The sequence below is a fragment of the Stegodyphus dumicola genome, chromosome 11, assembly GCF_044657685.1.
Source record: "Stegodyphus dumicola isolate Sdum_Otavi_A_Nest chromosome 11, ASM4465768v1".
NCBI lineage: Eukaryota > Metazoa > Arthropoda > Arachnida > Araneae > Eresidae > Stegodyphus > Stegodyphus dumicola.
Genome location: NC_140778.1, coordinates 104,833,859 through 104,854,534, shown reverse-complemented (window position 1 = coordinate 104,854,534; position 20,676 = coordinate 104,833,859). Strand labels below are relative to the sequence as shown.

At 28.5% G+C, this 20,676-nt stretch overlaps 1 protein-coding gene across 1 annotated transcript in view; it reads left to right on the top strand.

Moving 5' to 3' along the window:
* The window catches only part of casp (Fas associated factor casp), a 72,179-nt gene that overhangs the window by 41,617 nt on the left and 9,886 nt on the right, over nucleotides 1-20,676 (top strand). Inside the window, exons 8-14 of the mRNA XM_035352891.2 lie at nucleotides 2,292-2,378; nucleotides 4,493-4,610; nucleotides 6,899-6,962; nucleotides 9,248-9,326; nucleotides 12,709-12,863; nucleotides 16,013-16,149; nucleotides 18,636-18,724. Of these exons, the coding sequence (XP_035208782.1) occupies nucleotides 2,292-2,378; nucleotides 4,493-4,610; nucleotides 6,899-6,962; nucleotides 9,248-9,326; nucleotides 12,709-12,863; nucleotides 16,013-16,149; nucleotides 18,636-18,724 (729 nt within the window). The remainder of the gene's footprint in view (nucleotides 1-2,291; nucleotides 2,379-4,492; nucleotides 4,611-6,898; nucleotides 6,963-9,247; nucleotides 9,327-12,708; nucleotides 12,864-16,012; nucleotides 16,150-18,635; nucleotides 18,725-20,676) is intronic.

The following is a 20,676-nucleotide window of genomic DNA, read 5'->3' as shown; positions in this document are numbered from 1 at the left end:
AAATGACTAATCCAGATAGTAAAGACATTGCCATCCAAGATGAATATCATCAGATGCTTTACCTTTATTAGTTGCCTAGATACTGTTTTCATATAATAAAACTTTTTTAGCTTCAGCATGCAAAACTGCATATCGGAAATTCTAAAGATATGCTATTTTTAAATATTTTGTGATTTTTCTGTTGAATTGAATTTTATGTTGCATAAGTGCAAAGAATATGATAGTTAATGAATAAAGTTGACTTATAAAACATTAACAATAAAAAGACAAAAGTTTTGCGAACCATTTTACGAAGAAAACTGAGTATTGATATCATAAACTGAGAAAAGTCTGCTTTTGGAATTTTTATAATTTTGCTGTTGAATTCTATTTTGTGTAAGTGTAAAGAAAATTATGATTAGATTAAAAAGATAAAAAAGAAATGGGTAAGCAAGAATGAGTGCAGCAAGAGTCTAGTAGACTCCGAACTCAGCAAAAAACTTTTTAACAAATCCTTTTGGGTGATCATTAACTTAACACTTTCACATTTATTTATTTATTTTTGGGAAGATGTAGGGGAGTATGATTTTAAACTTTTTTTTTTTATTATTTGTTAAATGAAAATGCAACGTATTTCATTTGTCATTTTTGGGTAAAAATTTTGGTAGTTGACAATGCATATTATGCCGTCTGTATTTTGTGAGGGTTTAATACAGTTAAGCCTTGCAGAACATGATTTCACACCTTCATGTCATCTTTTTAACCCAAAGGGGTGTTAGACCCAGAGGGCTGTTAGTCTCAAAACGGCATTTTGCATCGTTTCACTTTTTAAACCGTTGCCACCAAATATTATCGACATATTTAAAAAAAAACATTATCGACATATTTAAAAAATAAATAATGAAGAATCTGCATGAATGTTTCTCACATTGTAAAAAAACAATGGTACCTAGAACCATCAAGTTTTGAATAATGTATATCTTCACCCGAATGTAAGCATCTGTAAGCCCAAATCAGCAAATATTATTGCCATGTATTATATTTAAAAAACTAAATGATGAAGAATCTGCATGAATGTTTCTCACATTGGAAAAAAGCAATGGTACTCAGAGCCATCAGATTTTTAATAACATATGTCTCCACCTGAATATGGGCATCTGGAAGCCCGAATTTGAAATTTGTTTTATTATCTGTTTCATATTTTGTAAAGCAATTTATGAGTTTTTGATTAAGAAACTCAACGATTTCTAAGCAAGCAATGACAACATTGTACGAAAAAAGTATTTCTATCGCCAGCGTGCGAGACTGTATGGGAAAGCTGTTTTTAAATATTTTGTGATATTGCTGTTGAATTGAATTTTATGTGTTTTAAGTACAAATAACATGATATTTAATAAATAAAGGTAATACACAAAACATGAAAAAAAAAATGCCTTTTGGGCATAATATAAAATCTGAAAATTTTCAGATTTACATTGTACGAAGAGTGATTTCAAATATAGAAGAAAAAGAATTAATCAATAATGAGTCAATGAACAAAGAATGGAAGAATTTGATGATCTTTTAGCATCAGCCATCAGTGAAAGCAGTCACATTGAAGAAGATAAAGTGCCTTTAACTTACAAGAAATTAAACAAATTGTTAAAAATATACACAAAAACTTTCTGATTTTGCAATGGAAATTGACATTAATGAAAAAAACAGAGAATACTTTATGACATGCATTAAAAAACTCTGCTTTTGTGTATGACAAAACTTTTAAAGAGTTGTGTCACTCTTTGTCCCAAGCAAAAATATCTAGTTTTTTTTAAAGAAGTAATTCTCTCATGTATTTACTTATTATGCAATCAAAATTCTTTTAATTAATTAACATTTGTTTCTTTTTTTTTAATTACAGCAATATTTAGATTCGTGTAAATTGTGCATATTTTAATGTATGCTATAGTTAACACATTTATTTCACAGAAAGTTAATTTTGCCATGTGTGTAATGGATTAATGGCATAACCCTGAGCCAGGGTTTACTGTAATTTAATTAAAATAATAATAATACTAACTTTACCTGTATTAATAGCAATCATGAATTTTTTTATGCATGTAATATGAAACAATTTTAATTAAAGCATGCCTTCCTTTTACATACTTAAGTTGGGAGATATATTAATATTTCTTTTAATTTATTCAATCTTTTAGGAGCTGATTGATCTTTATTGTGGTTTTTTACTTTTTTACAAAATATTTTTTATGCTTATTAATTAAAATGAAAAGTAGATTCAAATTTGGATCAATATTAATTCATTTATATTTTTGCAGACAAAATTGGGAGCTCTGGATCTTCCAGATTCAGTGCTAGAATTGATACTTAGTAAAGAAGAAGTTCCTCCCAAATCTAAGAAACAGGTTTGTATATTAAATGCTTTTAAATTTCAGGTCATTTTTTTAAAGAATATAGGTAATTCTTTATAGAAATAGTATGAGTTCGATTAAAATAAAATAGAGATTATTTATTGCATTTATTGATTTAATTGTCTCTGGTTTGTATAAAAGTAGAATTTAATAAGAAGGCATAATTTTATGGAGTTGCATGAAATTTGACATTAATCAAAAAAAGAAAAACATCGTTGCTTCATAGCTAGTTATTTTTCCAAAATGTGGTCACCATAGATTGCTTTTGCCTGTAAAAGCTACCTTTTCAAGTAAAAAAGCCTTGATGTATGATTTATGTAGCCATAATCACTTGATCCATGATTTATAGCACAGAGATAGTATTTGGGAGGAGAAAATTAATTCTGATATTAGAATTATTTAGAAAATCCAGTAGGATGACCTGGTACCTTATCTAATAATGATAATGCTTTAAATATGTTTTGTTTTTGTTTTTCATAGTAACTTGTAGGGTTTATTTTAATTTTCTAATAGTTATTTTTATTTTGGGACAAGCCTTTCTTTACTCTGTCATTTCCCTGCCAGAATGAGTTTTCAGGATTATGTTTTATATAAATGAGGTAGAAATAAGTATTTAAACTGAAATCTAGGTCACTTCTTATAGAAGAGCAAAAGAAGAGTATGTTGTGCCTTCCAGCCGCATTGTTGTTTCTGGTCTAATCTTACTGCTCTTCTGCCATATTGTTATATTGCTGTTGGTATCCACCAATGATCGTATTCAAGGGCCAACTCTGTTAATTTTGTGCAGCTTTGGCTGGTTTATTTTAGTTAGATTAGTTTCTAATTTTCTATCTTGAGTTTTGTGCCCAGGTGGAGGCTTATTGTAAGCCTTAGTAGGAGCCATTTATTAACTTACTTTGAGTTGGAATAAAGTGTTAATCCTTCTTTGGACTTCTCACTTATTAGAACTCAACGAATAGTTGCTACACAGTTCTTCAATACTCTAGCCCTCGAGGACTTCTAATTTAGCTAGAATATTGCAAATTTTTAACAAAAGGACAAAAATAATCTTTAAACCGACTTTCAAACACAACTTTTGTAACTCAGCACTTCTTATTAGCATGCAAAAACACAGGTAATGAGTTTTTAGTGCATGCCTCTAAAGTGTGAGGGATATACAAGCATGAGTTTCAATTTGACATCACCAGATATATTTCCTCTTAACAATAAGGTAATATGATCTTTTGATACTTTATTGCCTGTGGAGATTGCTCTTTTTTCTGACACCTGCTAGAAAGCAGCTTCTTCAGATATAATCCAGTTTTATGCATGTTTAACATTTGTTCATTAAGGTAGCAATAACTTATTTTATTTCTTCTGGAAATATTGATGCTGCTTCTTTTTGCTCTTTCATCCACAATGAGTAAACATTATGATTTCCTGAACCTTTTTTAAAGCGAGGACCACCCACCGCTTACTCGAAAATTTTCACTAGTTTTGTTTTCAGAACTTTTTTTTTAAAGTGTAAGGGGAGGGGGAATTGATGCTTTTGCTTGAATTTTTAGTTAAATTAAGGGAATTCCTTTTTGGTTACAGTCCACAATCCAAAGAAGTCTTTCCATATTTAACATAAAAGGACTTCTTTGTCTTACAAATTTCTTGGAAACAAAAGAATCTATAGCCATTTCATACTCCTTATATTCAGGACCGGATTTAGATTTGAAAGATCCTAAGTTATTTGAGATATGGGGCCCTTTATGAGGGATTATGAGTCAATTTGTAACTGAGGCTGAGGGTTGAGTTTGCTCTGAGTCTGCCACATCTGTCAGTGAATGTGCATGTGCACATGACCAATTGGCACTGTTCATTTCGGCAGTACATGTTTTAGTGGGAATATTTATTCTGTATTATTTTGTGGCACAATAGTGAATCAATCAGTACTTAGTGAAATTTATTGTTCAAATTTCTAATTCTCCTATAGTGTAGTCATCATTGAATGGAGCCACATCATGCGAGCTTTTCATGTATATCTTTATTTAATATTTATGAATAATTTATGTATATTATATTAGATTAGCATAAGCTTTTATTTTAGTAGTAATGTTATTGTTGTGGCTTACATTTGCCAGCTTATTGATCTGACATCAAGTGAGAGTGAAAATGAGTTTGAAGATGCGGCTGAGTGCTTTGGTGTAGATGATGATATGTTCCAAGCTAGTTCGTCTTCTAAAAAAATACAGCCATTAAGTATGTAGATATTTTGTAGTTTTTTTCCCCTTTTTTTCCCCTTTGTTCTTTTATTACCCAGAAAAAAGTATTCCAAGTAATCTTGTTTAAGAAAAATGCAGAACATTGTATAATTTCATATTTTAAGTTGAAAACTATATTTGCATGCATAAGTTATTTTCATAAGTGTAATAAACGTTGCAGAACTTTTAATTCATAATATTGAGCTGTTTGCAATTGGATAATTTCCTTGATCTTTTAATTAAGATTGCACTGTAGCTGATGAAGGAATTTGATGTTCATATTAGAGTTAGAGATTAGAGGCATCATTGTGTAGTAGAAAAGTATTAACTTAAATCACTTTTTTTTTTACATGCATCTCAGCATAGATATTTTTATAATAGGTAAAAAAAAAAAAAAATTGTATGCACTTTATATCATGTTAGTTGTTTGCATGAGAACATATTCATAAAATAAACTTGTATGAAACAAGATATAACCTATAGATGATAAAAATGCAGAATTGAAAAGGTAAATCTTTTGCCATGTTTAAACTGTGGATTTTTTTTTTTTTTTTTTTTTTCATTATGAAAATTTGTGCAGTGATAAGCATGTAGATACTTATCTCGTTTTTAGCTAATCGTAGATATAATTTTGCCATAAAATTTTTAAATGTGTTTGTTTATCAGCAAATATATTTTGTAAATATTTGAAAAACTTTTTAGATTTTCTGAAATGAATATATAGCAGCTATGTAATGGCTGCTTCAGTATAATTGCCATGTAAAAGTTAGAAAAGTGGATCAGAACATTCTCAGCAATTTTCTATGCACCTCTAATCAACTGGTGCATTTTGTAATACAACAATTATTTGTGTAGGGCTTGATAAAAAAAGGGGGGACAAGTGGTTATGTGTTTTAAGCTCTAGAGTATGCCTTTTAAAATGTATCCTTAATCCTTTCTTTGCTTAGCCTTTCAGTCACTGTAATTATCTATCTGATATATATTTGCAGACATGGAAATGCAGAAAAGTGTTTCCCATGCAAGTAATTCACCCATCGTTTTAAATCACATTATTTGTGATAAAAATATGTGAGATAATCACAAGTAACACATAAATCTATATTATTCTATTTACACTATAGATCTGTGTTGTTCCATTTACAAAGCCTTTGTTTTTTATAGTTGCACAAATAGTGTAATGTACATGAGCCAGTTATGGAAGGATATGAGCATATATATATTAATCAGATTGTCAAGAACTACCTGTCTGCTTGATTTTACTTTGGGAATGCTGACAATGTATAAATTACTGGAACATTGCATCATTATTTTAATAGCATGCTTATAACCTCAGCAACTTTCATTTATTTGTTAGTCAGGAGAAATAAAATACCTAAGCACCCTCATTATCTGAGTTTGATACAATAAAAAATCTATGTTAACATATGATACTTAGTACATGTGAAATATAATAAACACCATGTTGTTTTATAATGAAACAGTTTTGATAATGAACAGCTTTTGAGTTAGCAGTGGGCAACACTAATGATGAGGAGATAATATAAACGATAAGAAGAAAGGCTGAAGTTTCTGTTGGCAGTTTCTCACAAAAACTCCAGACGAAATGTTTCATATCTGTTATGTTCATGTGAAGCTTTGGTGTTTATAATTTGAAAGCATGGTTTATTTTTATCTTTCTTCTTCTTTTTTTTTTTTTTTTTTTGTGTGTGTGTGTGTGTGTGTGTGTGTGTGTGTGTGTGTGTGTGTGAAGGGGGGTGCATATGTTTGTGTGCATGCATTTGTTTGTGGGGTTTAAAATTAAACTTGTATCAGTATCAACAGTTCTTGTATCAGTATTGTTCTTCAAATAGGAAACATATCTTCATTAAAATAAAACATGGAATATTTCTTAGCTATCTGAAGGTATGAGGGCCAATATCAATTCTCTTTATTGAATGATTTCATCATGGAAAATCTAATAACATGCCATAAAATTATAGAAGTACACTGTTCTCCTTTTGTATCACATCATAAAGTTTGAGATTTCTAAATAAACATTTTTCAATTTTTATTTTTATTTTTTTTTTTACATTAACATTTATTAGCAATCATGTTGGTGGTATATTTTTTCAGGGAGACCTTAGTAAATTTGTAAGAAATAAACCTCATGTAATGTATAATTAAGTGGATATATGAATTTAATTATTGTGAAGTTTTTCCGATGATTTGTGTATAAAATCTGAGTATATTCTGCAACAAAGTATGTGTTTTTTTAACACCTTATTCATTTTTTAAATTTCGTTATAGTGCCTGAAGACATTGAAGATGAGTTGGCTGCAGTCAGCAATTTTGAAAAAGAATTTGCTAACAGGTGCATTAATAACTAGCTTCTCTTCTTACTTGTTTTTTTCTCTCAGTATTGGGTAAAAAAAAATTATAATTTTTGTATGTTCTGTGTATATAAAAAAACACTGAAAAGAAAATCTCAGTTTTTATAAATATCAAACAATTATCAAATTTTCCCAATGTCCTGAGAATAAATTGAAATTCTACACAAATTTTACTTATTTGATAACTATTTCACTTTTTAACATCTGAAAAAGAATATGTTTGGATTTTTTTTGTTACAATAATATGTGGCTAAAAACGAAATTTTTGCCATTGTGTCTAGTTTACAATTTTTCATTTATCCAAATTATAACAACACATTGCTTATTAGTGCAGCAGAGTTGAACTTTATACCTTTAGCATGCATCATTTATAAAGTATTTAGAGTGATTAATGAAGTTATGAAGCCTGACATTGCCTAATACACGTTCTTTAGTGTTCTTTTCTGTATATCATTAAAAAGTGTAAGAATTTCTGTATACACTAGTGCTTACCTATTTGTGTATTTATTTGAATTATTAGTGTATATACAAAGTTTAAATTTGCTTCTGTGGCTCCTTGTTTCACACGTTGAGTACCATGTCAGCCATCTGTGGCTGACATTAGACTTTCCGTTTAGGCCTCGTTGACCGCCGCTGGCTGACAGCGTGTAACATGATAAGCGCCACATCAGCTATCTGTGGCTGACACTAGACTTTCCGTTTAGGCTGTGTCGATCGCTGCTGGCTGACAATGTGTAACATGATATATAACTATAAAATTTACATTGTTTTATGGAATTGCAGAAAATTTATTTAAAATTTACAGCTATTACAAAATGTGACAACTCTCTTAGTCTTTTTTCTGGCCATTACTCTACCATCTTCTGTTGCATTTTTATCATAACATAATTTACAATATTTCCGTACTTCAGAGGCTTTTCCTGGTTTAAGCAGCATGCATGGCCTGAACGGGACTGCCTAAGAAATACAAGTGGCGCTCAACGTGTTAATTAATTAGTGAAGTCCTCTGTATGAGAGACTTTATGTTGTTATGAAAAGTTGCAAGGGAGAATTTGTTTAAAAATTTTTATCTAGTAATATTTTTAATGATAGTGGAAATAAATGAATATTGATTAAAAAGTACTTATACATTAGCACAAGCTCCTTAATAAAAGTCGTCAAATTTTCAGATTATCTTAAATTCTGGCAACCATGGACAATATGTTCAGTATGAACAAGTAGTATTTGCATATTACTTCTGAAAATTATGATATTACTTGTATTTAAAGTTGTAGCAGTTTTTATTAGTTCAAAGGGGCAATTTCCCCAGAAGGACTATTAATTTCGTTTGGGCATTTTGCATTGATTCACTACAAGCATTGTTTCACTTTCCAAATTGTTGCCACCAAATATAATCACCCTGCATTATATTTAAAGAAATTAAATAATGAAGAATCTGCGTAAATGTATGTATGTTTATTGCATTGCGACAAAACAGCGGTACCTAGAGTCATCAAATTTTGAATAACGTAATCTTCCTGGGAATGTGGGCATCTGGATGCCCAAATTTGAAATTTGGAATTTGTTTTATTATCGATTTCATATTTTGTAAAACTTTAACAAACTCTAGGATTTCAAAGCGAGCAATGGCAAAGTTGTTAAAAATATATATATATATATCCAGCGTGCGAGACTGTGTATTGGAAATTCTAAAGATATGCTCATTTTAAAATTATTTTACGATATTGCTTTTGAAATGAATTTCATGGTTTAAGTGTAAAGAACATGATATTAAATAAATAAAGGTAGCACACAAAATGTAAAAAAAAAAAAAAAAACTTTGGACTTAATGTAAAATCTGAAACCTTTCAGATATTTTTTTAATGTTTATTATTATTATTATTATTATTTTAAATAAGACCTTTTTGGGGGGTCTTAAATTCAGTTTTAAAATATTCACTTGTGAGATTTGCCTGTGATGGAAGAAATTGCAGAAATGCAATACTTTGCTGCAAAATTCCTGAAGGGGATATTTGCTTGAATAAAAAGATGTTAGTAAGTAGATTACATATTTGTAACTGATTTTCAAATTAAATAAGTAATTAAAATAATATATATAATATGCATACATGTAGTAAGTTTTGCTTTTTATTTTTAATTATCATTAATTTTTTTCCGTTAAAAATCTCCATACTATACAAAAGTTGTGTTAATATGAAAATAAAAGGGGATATATATATATAAGTAAATTTTATCTTTATCAGGCATTTTATATTTCTATATATAGATATGGTCCATGTCATCCATCTTTTCAAGGAACACTTGCTGAAGCTCTTCAAACCTCTTGTTATAAGCCAGCCAAAGAGGTAAACTAAGTATTTTTTTTTCATTAACATGCTTTTGTACTTAATTTGAATAAAACCTAATTATTTTCAAGCAAGATTTGACTTGATAATTAGTGATCTTGCCAAAATTTATTTGAATGTATACCATAGCTAACTATACAGAGTAAGTCTTTAATGTAGTGATTTTTCTGATAATTTTCAACATATTTCTATTTTATTTTAATATATAGCTTAGACTGCTTCAAAAACTTCTTAAATATCTCCCAGAAATGATCTGGGATGTTAGTCAGGTTATCTCTGGCCTTATAGTGAAATAAATCCATATTGTATTTCTTAATGTGTTAAGCTTCAGGAATAAGAAAAACTTGTAAAGGCCATATAGCCATATTCATCAAGTGGATGAATGCTTGATAAAAATACTTGTTCATTTTTAATTTGACGGCCTGTTCTTATGCTGATCTGTTTACTTTTTTGTTTATTTGTGTATAAGTCATTGAAAATACTGTTATTTTTTAATCAGTTTTTATGTTATTCTGAAACTCTTGGTTTCCATTTCCTCTGTGCATAAAGCTGTGCATAACAGTCAGTTGTTTGAGAAATTTCTTCTTCCTAAAAATATGTAATATGATAAATGCTTTACAGTCCTGTCTTATTTGCAAACAGTTTGTTTGCTGAGATCTAAAACATTAATCAACAATCCCAAGTTTGTAATTTTCTGTGTTGCTTATAGAAAGTCATCTGCATGCTCCTTTCATCATCATCCAGTGGTTGTAAGGCATTGTACAAGTGCATATGTTATTTCATATTGATTTAATGTTGACGCTTTGTTCCTTCTTGAAAAAAATTATACAAGTTTAGCCAGATCTTTAAAATCAGGTTTATCATGTTCTATTTGCTATGAGTATTACATTTGCTAACTCAAGCATTTAAAAAATCATGATTTTTTCAAAAGACTGTCCAATCAGAAATCATTCTAGATACTTTCTTGGTAAGCTTTGTATATATGAAAAATGCATTTTGAGTACTATGTAAATGGGCGTGAAAAAATTATTTAGGCACAGTATGTTATTACTTGAGGAATAATCTCCAAGTTCAAAAAGACAGAGCAAATATTTCTTCTGGCAAAGATGTTCAAAAAAGAGTAGAAGTAAAAAGTGTGTGACTTGCTATCATTTTTATGATTCTTTCATAATTGCTAAATTGTAACCTGATCGATGTTAAGAATTTAGGAAAACAGTTTAAAAATCACCAGAATTCATTTATGATTATTATGTGTATATATAAATTATTTATAATGAAATAAAAACAAGTAAGTTATAAAATACCAAAAAGTTTACAATTTAGGAAAATTATGAAGCTGTTAATCTTGTGTTAATGTGGTGAGAGTAATGTATAAATAAATTTTTGAGTTTGAAGAAAACTTTTAAAACACCTTATAATCAAAACCACATACAAAGAAACTAAAACATAACCAAAAATACAAGAAAATTAAAAAGAAAAAATTTTGCCGTGCAAAATGAATAAATAATATGGTCTAGTTTCATCCAGTTCATTTTTCTAAATTTCCTGTATACTGTTGTTTACTTTGCATAATTTTGCAGTAATAAGACCAAAGATTGTGAAGATTAAAGAATTGCAGATTAATGTCTGCATGAGTAGTGTTTTTTTTATTTTATTTTTATTTATTTTTTACTATTTTTTTAATAAGCCCATAAGGACTATTAATTTTATTACGGCATTTTGCATTTTAAATTGTTGCCACCAAATATCACAGAAAAGAATTTTAAGCAAAAGAACATTTAAAGAAAATAAATAATGAAGAATCTGTATAAATGTATGTATGTTTCTCACATTGTGATAAAACAACGGTAACTAGAGCCATCAAATTTTGAATAACATATGTCTCCACCCGAATATGGGCATCTGGAAGCCACAATTTGAATTTGTTTTATCTTTTCCATATTTTGTAAAGGAGTTATGAGTTTTTGATTAAGAAATTCAATGATTTCAAAGCGAGCAATGGCAACACTGCACCGGGGGGGGGGGACATTTTAATCTCCAGCGCGCAAGATTGTGTATCTGAAATTCTAAATATATGCTTTTGTAAATATTTTGTGATATTGCTGTTGAATTGAATTTTATAGTTTGTTTAAGTGCAAAAGAACATGATATTTAATAAATAAAGGTAACATGGAATACGTTCAAAAAATGCCCCTTTGGACATAATATAAAATCTGAAAGCTTTCAGATTTATTATTATTTATGTTATTTTTTATTTTATATGTACTTAGTCTAGATGCAAATGCTGTTGCTATCACACTTCGCTAACTGGAATTGCTCCTAGAGTATGATAAGTGATGTAGCGTTATTAAAAAAAAAAAAAAAAAAAAAGAGTTCCAAGGTTCACATTAAAACTGATATATTCATATACAGTTTCTAATTTTAAAAAAAAGAAAAATATCCTTTCTAATTTTTGCTTTAAAATGTAGATTGTGTGCACATAATTAAATTATGCTTTAAAAATGATTTAATCACGATTTGTTGAGTACAAAATTAGTATATTTTTAATGTTTAAAAAATGCTATTAGTATAAACAAAACGGGATAAATTATGGGATATATTTTTTCTCTTTTTATATAAAAAATTTGTATGCCTACCAGGGAAGTTATTCCAAAATACTTTAACTGTTCTTTAAATACCATTATAAAACTTCCTGCAGCATAGATTTCTTTAATTTAATCTCTGCATTAATTCTAACATTGTGTTTGGCTCATGCAGTTAGGCTAATAATAGCAGTTTTCAAAAAATGCTAGAGCTAGAATTTTGGATTTATTAAAATTACTCCCCCCCTACACTGTTTCATGTTTGCAATTTTTAGTACCAGAAAATAATGTATAAATGCTGTTTTTAAGAATTCTATTTGCTGCTGATGTTACAAGTTGCTTATTGCTTGGGCCAGTTATGAGGTGCATTTAAATTGAACCTTAACATCTGAAAATCTGAATGATGAATAAATTCTCAGTGTACTTTAACAACATCAATTCAAAAGCACAATGAAATATACTCTGAAAAGTAATGATTTAGGAAAAATAAAAAATTTACAAATTTATGATTCACGATTACTATGAAAAGAGAACGCTATGTGTGCATAGAAAAGCTAAATAACTTAAATAATCAAGTAAATTTCACTTCTTCAGCCTAAGTGTAGTGTAAATATGTTGAATTTTACTGTAAAGTTTATTAACATATTTATATAAGAAAAACTTAATTGCTTTAGCATCTCAGATTTCTCTCTCTGCATATATATTAATGAAAGAGCATTTTTTTAAATCAGAATGCTGTGTATTATAAGTGAATATATGTAATTTAAAAATTTATTGCCTTTGTTTCCTCTTTTTTTCAGCGACGACCCTTAGCTATATATTTGCACCATGATGCTAGTGTTTTGACAAATGTCTTTTGTACCCAACTTTTATGTTCAGAAACAGTTGTCAGTTACCTTGCTTTAAATTTTGTGACTTGGGCTTGGGACCTGACATACGAATCTAACAAAACATTGTAAGTATTATGTTTTCTTTGATGTATTTGTATAAATACACAGTGCAAATTAAGTGAAAATAATACATTTAAAATCCATCCCATATTCAATTTGGAACAAACCATGTGCCTCCTCCTAAGGGGAGGAAAAACAGAAGCACAGTGGCAAATTGCATGAAATGCACAAAAAATGCTAAAATGAAAAGGAAAAAAAAGAAATTTACATCTTTCGCTGCATTGTCATTGGGGCATTGGTGCAGTGAAAGAAAAAAGTACATCTACCTGTTCCTAAAATAACAAAGACATAAATTAAAGATTGGAGTTCAATACTTAAGATAATCTCATAAAATTAATTAGAGTAATCTGTGTCTTTATGGGTTGAACCCTTACAGGCCATAGTAAGCAGTGCAAGAAATTAAAAAATCGTAGCATTGAAGCCATGAAAAACTTAAAAAAGCTTAAAAATCTAATTTGGGGGGGGGGGGGAAGCAGACTGAATTTAAAAACATAAGCATACAACATTAAAATAATAATGTGATTTATATTTTGGATTCCTTGTATTTATGCTCATGTTTTTTTTTTTTTTTTTGAATCCGTCTTACTCAAAATGTAGAAAAAAATTTTACATTTTAAGCTTGTTTATGTCTTTGATTCTATAATTTTGTGTTTTTTGCTCTACTTACTGTAGAGATTGAACTGATAAAAACACGAATTACTTTGATTAATTTTCTGAGATTATTTGAAGTATTAAACTTCATGTCTTGTTGTTGTAGAAAACAGGTTGATGTATTTCTTCTTTAATTACACCATTCCCCTAATGACATTGCATCAAAAAATGTAAATTCCTTTTTTTGATTTTGGTTTTGGCATTATTTATACCTTTCATGCAGTTCGTTACTGTGCTTCTATGTTTGTTTTTTTTTCCCCCATATGCTTTGTTTTGAATTGAATATGGTATGGATTTTAAGCAGATTAATTTATTTTGTATTACCACCACCTCCATTTGTTACTGTCTTTGGCATGCAGTTGAATTTGATTTTGAATTGCCTTTTTGTAATTAAATATACTATTCTGATCTTTATTTTATATATGTGTGTTTAGTGGATTCTGCTAAACAACAAAATTTTATCTCCAAAATAGTTGGGCAGGCATATTTAGGTTGAACTGCTTTTTGTAATTAAATATACTATTCTGATCTTTATTTTATATATGACTTGGTGGATTCTGTTAAACAAAATTTTACGCCAAAACAGTTAGGCAGGCGTATTAATTTAAAGCCTTGAAAGCAACTTGTATTTTCTACTCCCTCCTCCTGTGTTAGTGAATCTTTTTTTTATATCATATGCACATTATCTGTGATTATTCCAGATTTTATTTATTTGCTGTCTTATACTGTTTTATTTGAAACCATACTAATAATTATCATTTGTTAGACATTTCACATTATGCTTTTCTGAGTTGTGAATAAAATATGTGATGTTAACCACTAGGCCAACTTAAAATATATATATATATATTAATAGCTTAAACATTTTTAATCACAAAAATGTAAGGAAGGAATTTACTAAGTGTTATACATGAATTTGCCACTGTATTTTAAAAGAAATCTTATTTATTGTAACTTTTATGTAAAATAGAGTAGTATTTTGCATATTGTAACCTTTTATCTCCAAATTCAATCTTTTGTGATGTGCAGTTTAGAAGTATTTATTATATACAAGAGGCTTCTCAAAAGGAAACATCTCAATGAAAACTGCATTGAAGTGTTTATTGTTTTCAGATCATAGGTTTTTGTGTCCTGGCAAAATATAAATTATTGTCAGTTAGACAAATATATTTTGCAAGCCTTTTGTGAAATATATTTTCAACTGAATTTTGAATAGTTAGGTCTTCTTTATTAAATAAGTGTATAAGTCTCCACATGACATTAATTGTCAATAAAATAATATGATAACAAATTTCTTCTAGATCCTGCCCCCCTTTTTTTATTCTTAGTATAAAATTCTTCTTGGCTTTGCCAATTTGTACAATTCATTTTATATGATTTTATGTTCTGTATTTTTAATTTTGGGGAGACTAACTCTTTAACATAGCATTCCTGCTTAGCTTAAAATTGTTTCTGGTGTTAATATGAAGATTAGATTGCAATGTTTTCTCTCCCCAAAACTTATGATTTTTATATTTATTTTTTAAAAGTTTTCAAATTCAGTAGTAATTCTTAGAAATATTTATCTGTAAGCTGAAACTTTTGGATTGCATTTTTTAAGGGAATGTTAAGCAGTTAATTCTATTAAATTAACTTTGTAGTCTTAATAAAAAGAAAGGAAAAATATTGCAGTAAATTTGATTTTATAAGCTAAATTATTAAAATACGAGAAACTTTTTTCATCTGTATTTAAAATAAAATATGATGAAAAGACTCTGTTAATTTATTGAGATGATGATGATTACTGCTACTACTGATTTCCAGGTAGATATTTCTCAAATATTTCTTTTAAAATTATAAACTAAACAAAACACATTTAAACTTCATTTATAGAAAAACCTTGACCATGAATCGTACCGGGAGCACTTATTTTCTGTATAATATAACCATATATAATACTCCTGAATGTTTTTTTGCAAGTTAACTGTTTTGCAGGAAAGCAATGGTATTGCTGTTCTCTCCACCTCATTCTTATATAGATTTTTTTAACTTATTTCATATGTGTAGCTTATAAATAACAAAAAAAAAATGATCAGTGATCACAGTGTGCTGCCACTCTTCTGTTATCAAATTTGAGTAAATGCTGGTTGAGTTTCATCCTCATACCTGAGGCATACGTAGAACTTCTTTGTAAACAAGCAATGAAAAAATACAGGTCTCATAAGAAAAAGCTTGCTGTTTGTTCCCCTCTTTTATATTGCTCTTATCTAGCATTACTGATATCCATGATATATTCGTATGTTATTGTTAATTATTAAATTATCCTAGCATATTATTCAAATCATTCAAATTTTATATCTGCTGGAGGGTTCTTTCATGGTGCTGCAGGTTTAATACCCGAAACAATGAATATTCCTTTCAGTTTTGATCTTATCCAATGCATGTTTTTATCAATTTTCACAAATTCAAGATTATATTTAATCACAACTTAATAAGGCTTCTTTCTATATTATTTTTTTTACAGTTTGCTTGCGGTTCTTTCTCAAAATCTTGGTATGACAGCTGCAAATGCAGTGCGAAATATTGCTTTGAATAATTTACCTGCGATTATGGTTATTACAAAAGTGAGATCAACACCTGAAGTTCTAACTGTGATTCCCGGTATGTATATTTGCTATAATTGTTTTGATACATATTTCATAATGGGATTTTTTCTATGCATTCTGTGAGTTAAAAGAAGGGAAGAGGTCCTAAATTTTCAGGTTTTTCAAGTCCTAAAATTATTATAACTTGTATAGAATTTTGTAAAGGTTATTCTTCAGTTTATGGTATTTGGTGATATTTAGCAAAAGTTTTATTCTTTCTCCATTGTTAATTCTTTATCTAATATTTGCATGTTCTGGCTCTAAGAAAGTTGGAATATCAATAGTGAACCAGCAGCCTGTTCATATTCCGTGTCTCCAAACATAGAAATACAACTGGAAAGACATCATACTTTTATATTTCTCTATTTTCAACATATGTGTTATTGTAATAAAATACATGAAATTCTCATATAATTTTTTGTAAACATCTTACTTGAAGCAAGATTAGAAAATAATAATATTTTTCTGTATTTATATAATTTAAGAACTATGTATATCAGTGTTTCTCAACTGGATTTACTCCAAGGACCAGTAAAATATTTAAGTACATTCTTGCGGACTTCTAAGTTTAATAATTCAAACCGTTGGCACAATTTTTTCACATAAATAAATCATGAAGACAAAAATAATTTAGTAAACTTTTGTTATTGTAATGTAGGTGCTGTTGTATATCGGTTGTTGGCCGATGACACTTTTTTTATTATTATTTTTTTGACAGATAGCGGAATATTTCGTGAACCGGCAAATATTTCTTGCAGACCGGCGGTTGAGAAACACTGATGTATATTATTTTTTATGTAAAACAATTTTTTAAACATTACATTTTAAAGTATATACATTTTTAAATGCAAGGGCCATTTCAGATGTATTACCCAATATAGGAATGCTGGAATATTTGATGCCATTGTGATATCTTTTTCTTCTATCATTGCAGAAGACTAAATAAAGCAGCCATTGTTTTATTGGTTTTGTAAGAGGTATTGAACATTTAATGTTTGAAATGGCCAGTGCAAAAAATCTAACTGCCATTCTGAGGAATGATCAATAACTCAGAATCAAGATTGAAAATTTGGATGGAGGGGGGAATGCAGCAGATATTGTATCTGCTAAGGGTGTGTAGTAATTAGTCATTTCACAAAAATATTTTTCAGAGTCTGCATAAAATAGAATGTAGAAGGGGGGGGAGATGTCACCTTGGGCATTTTACGTATGTTTAGAAAAAATGAATGTGTATTATTCTTGAAATAAACCGCATATTTATTGCTTAATTTCAAAAGTATTTTTACTTAAAACTCTTAAGCCACCATGTATGCTATTATGAAATATTTAAACAACAACAACAAAAAAAAAAAAAAAAAAAAAAAAAAAAAGTGTGAAAATACAGGTGACATCAATTTATATCAAATAATCTTTAAAATATATAAAACATTCCTACCTCATCATTCAGAGCTGTATATTTTAAAAAAGTCCCTAGATTTTTATTGCTTGATATTAAAACATTATAATTTTAATGCTTGCTTCTGAATAATTAGCTTGCAAATTTATAATTAACAGATGGATTTAAAGTTAAATATAGAATTTTTTTAATCAAGACTAAGCCATTGTACCAAAGATATACTTCCAATTTTATCAAATAATCCTATGGATATATATAATTGCAGTTTGCATTGGAAAAAACAAACATATCTAATATTCTGCTTTATTTAATGAATAAATTGTATAGTGGCTAGCTACCTTTACATATGTTAGTTGTCACATAATGTATTAAAAAAAACTAACGTATTTTTTATACAAGACGTCGGGCAGATGTATATTAAAATAATTTTTCAGAACTCTGGCGTAAGAGTTGAGAATAAAGAAAAATATTTGGTTCAGGTTTTCAAATTGTTACATTATTCTTTCCTCAATTTAAAAGGCTTTTATTTAATTAGAAAGACCACGTCTGCTAACCAAATTCAGTTTATTCCTGTTACAGTTGTTAATTTTTTTAAAAAAAGGGGGATCATAAAAAGAGATACCTAATTGTGACTCTTGAATATTTATGAATTCTAACATGCATCTCGTGCATGCATATAATTTGGCCATCCTCTCGGTCTAGACTTTTTTTTTTTTTGCGTGCGCGCTTATATTTTTTGTAAAATTTTTTTTAAAAATTTAATAAAAAAAAAAAAATGTGGATATGAAACACATTTTTCAGCTTTATTTTATATATTTTAGCTTTTGCATGAAAATTGATGCAGTGATAAAAACTTTATTGTTATGACATTTTCTAAACAGAGATTATTTTATTGTCAATTCAAAGGCTCCCTTCCCTATTCCCCCCTTTTTTTAAATTTCAGCAGATAGGGAAAAATTTTGTAATGTCAGATTATGTAATAAATCAAATGATGATAGATTGATTTGACAATGAGACTACAATGTACTATTTACTTTGTATTTCATATTTCTTTAAAGGTTTCTCTTAATTTTTAAATATACAAATTGTATGTATTTCATATGCAGGTAATGTTGGGTTGGATGATCTCATGACTCGACTCATACATGCTGTAGAAGTTTTTAATAGTGCTGTGCAGTCAGAAATATGGGAAGAGGTAAGTTGTATGGCATTTACGGTTAGATTTGTTTGTTTCTTTCCTGTCTCTTACTGTCAAGTAGTATAAGATTAATTTTATATCTGTCAAATAATTCAAATTGTGTAAATGCTGAATATTATAATATAAATTAATGAAAGAGCATACTTTGCAAACTTTTTTTTAAAGATATTTTTCAACAGAAGAAGCAAATATGCAGAAAAGTAATTTAACTTTGTGGTCTTTTTGTAAGGCAGTTTGGTTTTATGTTCCGAGGATAAAAAAAATGTATTATTTTTACATTGTACCTTGCACTTGACGATGAAGATGGTATTAAGCTGGATTGTTACCTTTTTTTTTTAAGCATATATATGTATATATGTAAAATATAAAATCTAGCTCTTCTTCTGCTTTGAAGTTTGAAAAGTTTCAGCAGAGTGAAGCTGAATCGCATTGCTGCTAGCTATGCAGTTTACTTTTCAAATTTCATCCATTACTTAAGAAATGTAAGTTATACAAAATTGGGGGGGGGGATGTATGCTGCACCCACAGTGCTGATGTACATTATCAAGGAATAAAATTATGTGTGGAATTTACCCTTATATGTGTTCTTTGAGTGTCATCTTTCTAACTATGCAGTTAAGTCTTCAAGTTATGATGCAGAGAACCACTGCCAATCCATTGCAACTTATTTTCCACAAGTCATCTTATTACAATAATGGTATAGTTTTATTAACATATGTATGTGTATATATATATATTTATTATCTTTTCCGTTTTGAATTAAAAATAATTTTCGGTACTTTTACAAAGTATTAACTCTTTAAGCTTGCAGGTCCACTAATAAGATCTTGTATATTTTGACTAATAGCATATCACTATTTATTTTTTTTCTGTACATTAGCATTTCCTTTCCATTATTTATTTATTATCTTTATTACACCTTAATGTGTTAATTTAAGGAAATTGGAAAAGAGAATTGACACTAAAGTTTTTGACATAGTTTATTTAATTCATTGAAAAATGTGTCGCGTACAGTTTCAATTGTCTGTTTTGGTGAAACGCGTGATGGAATTAGCTTAGTTCGAAATTCATTAAAAAAAAAAATATATTTCCCCTGATGTGCCATAATGAATTTTGAATTGGGCTAATCGACCATTTACCGCTTCTTAATTTTATTTTTAACTCGATTAATTAGTTAGTACTTTTACTATGTTTTAAATATACTTAATTAGTTTAGCATATAGCTTACTATTATTGTTGATTTTTACTTGTAAATAATCAAATGTTGTATTTTTCTCTTTTAACACATTTCATTGCAACTAATTTTGCTTATGTTAAAGTTTTCACGGAACCACAGTATTTAAGCAGCTTTTTAGCGTGCATACTAAAATTTATCTTTTAAATTCCTTAATTTTGCAGCATAATGCGCAAAATTTTTGACCACATAGGTCTTTTTTGTTCTTTCTATTTTACTTTCAATTATATATATATACTTGATATTTCTTGGTTTTGTCATGTTTGGAAAAGAATTTCATTCAAATATACGAAGGAGATGAAATGCGGTCATTCCTTAATTGTTGTTGATTTAGCAGAAAAAGACTAATTCCCGTTGAAAAGTTGGCCTTCTTCCATGGGATCAAGAATAATTTAGTTTTCTTTCGATGTGTATTTTTTAGTACTTTGAATTTTTATTACGAGTTCCATTACAGTTTATAACTTCTAAGTAATTTTTCCTCATTTAAGTTTAAACTCAATTTTCTAAAAAATTAACTTTTAATAAAGTTTATTTTGGAATAGTTTTTACTCTACATTTCTTGGGAATAGTCCTGGATGAAGTAAAAAAAAAAAAAAATTAAATATATATATATATATATATATTGCACTGCTAAAAATACTGTATAAGTGTATATATGTAGAATATAAAAAATACGATGGCTTTGCTCTATGCGAGAATGAGAATGAAAATCATT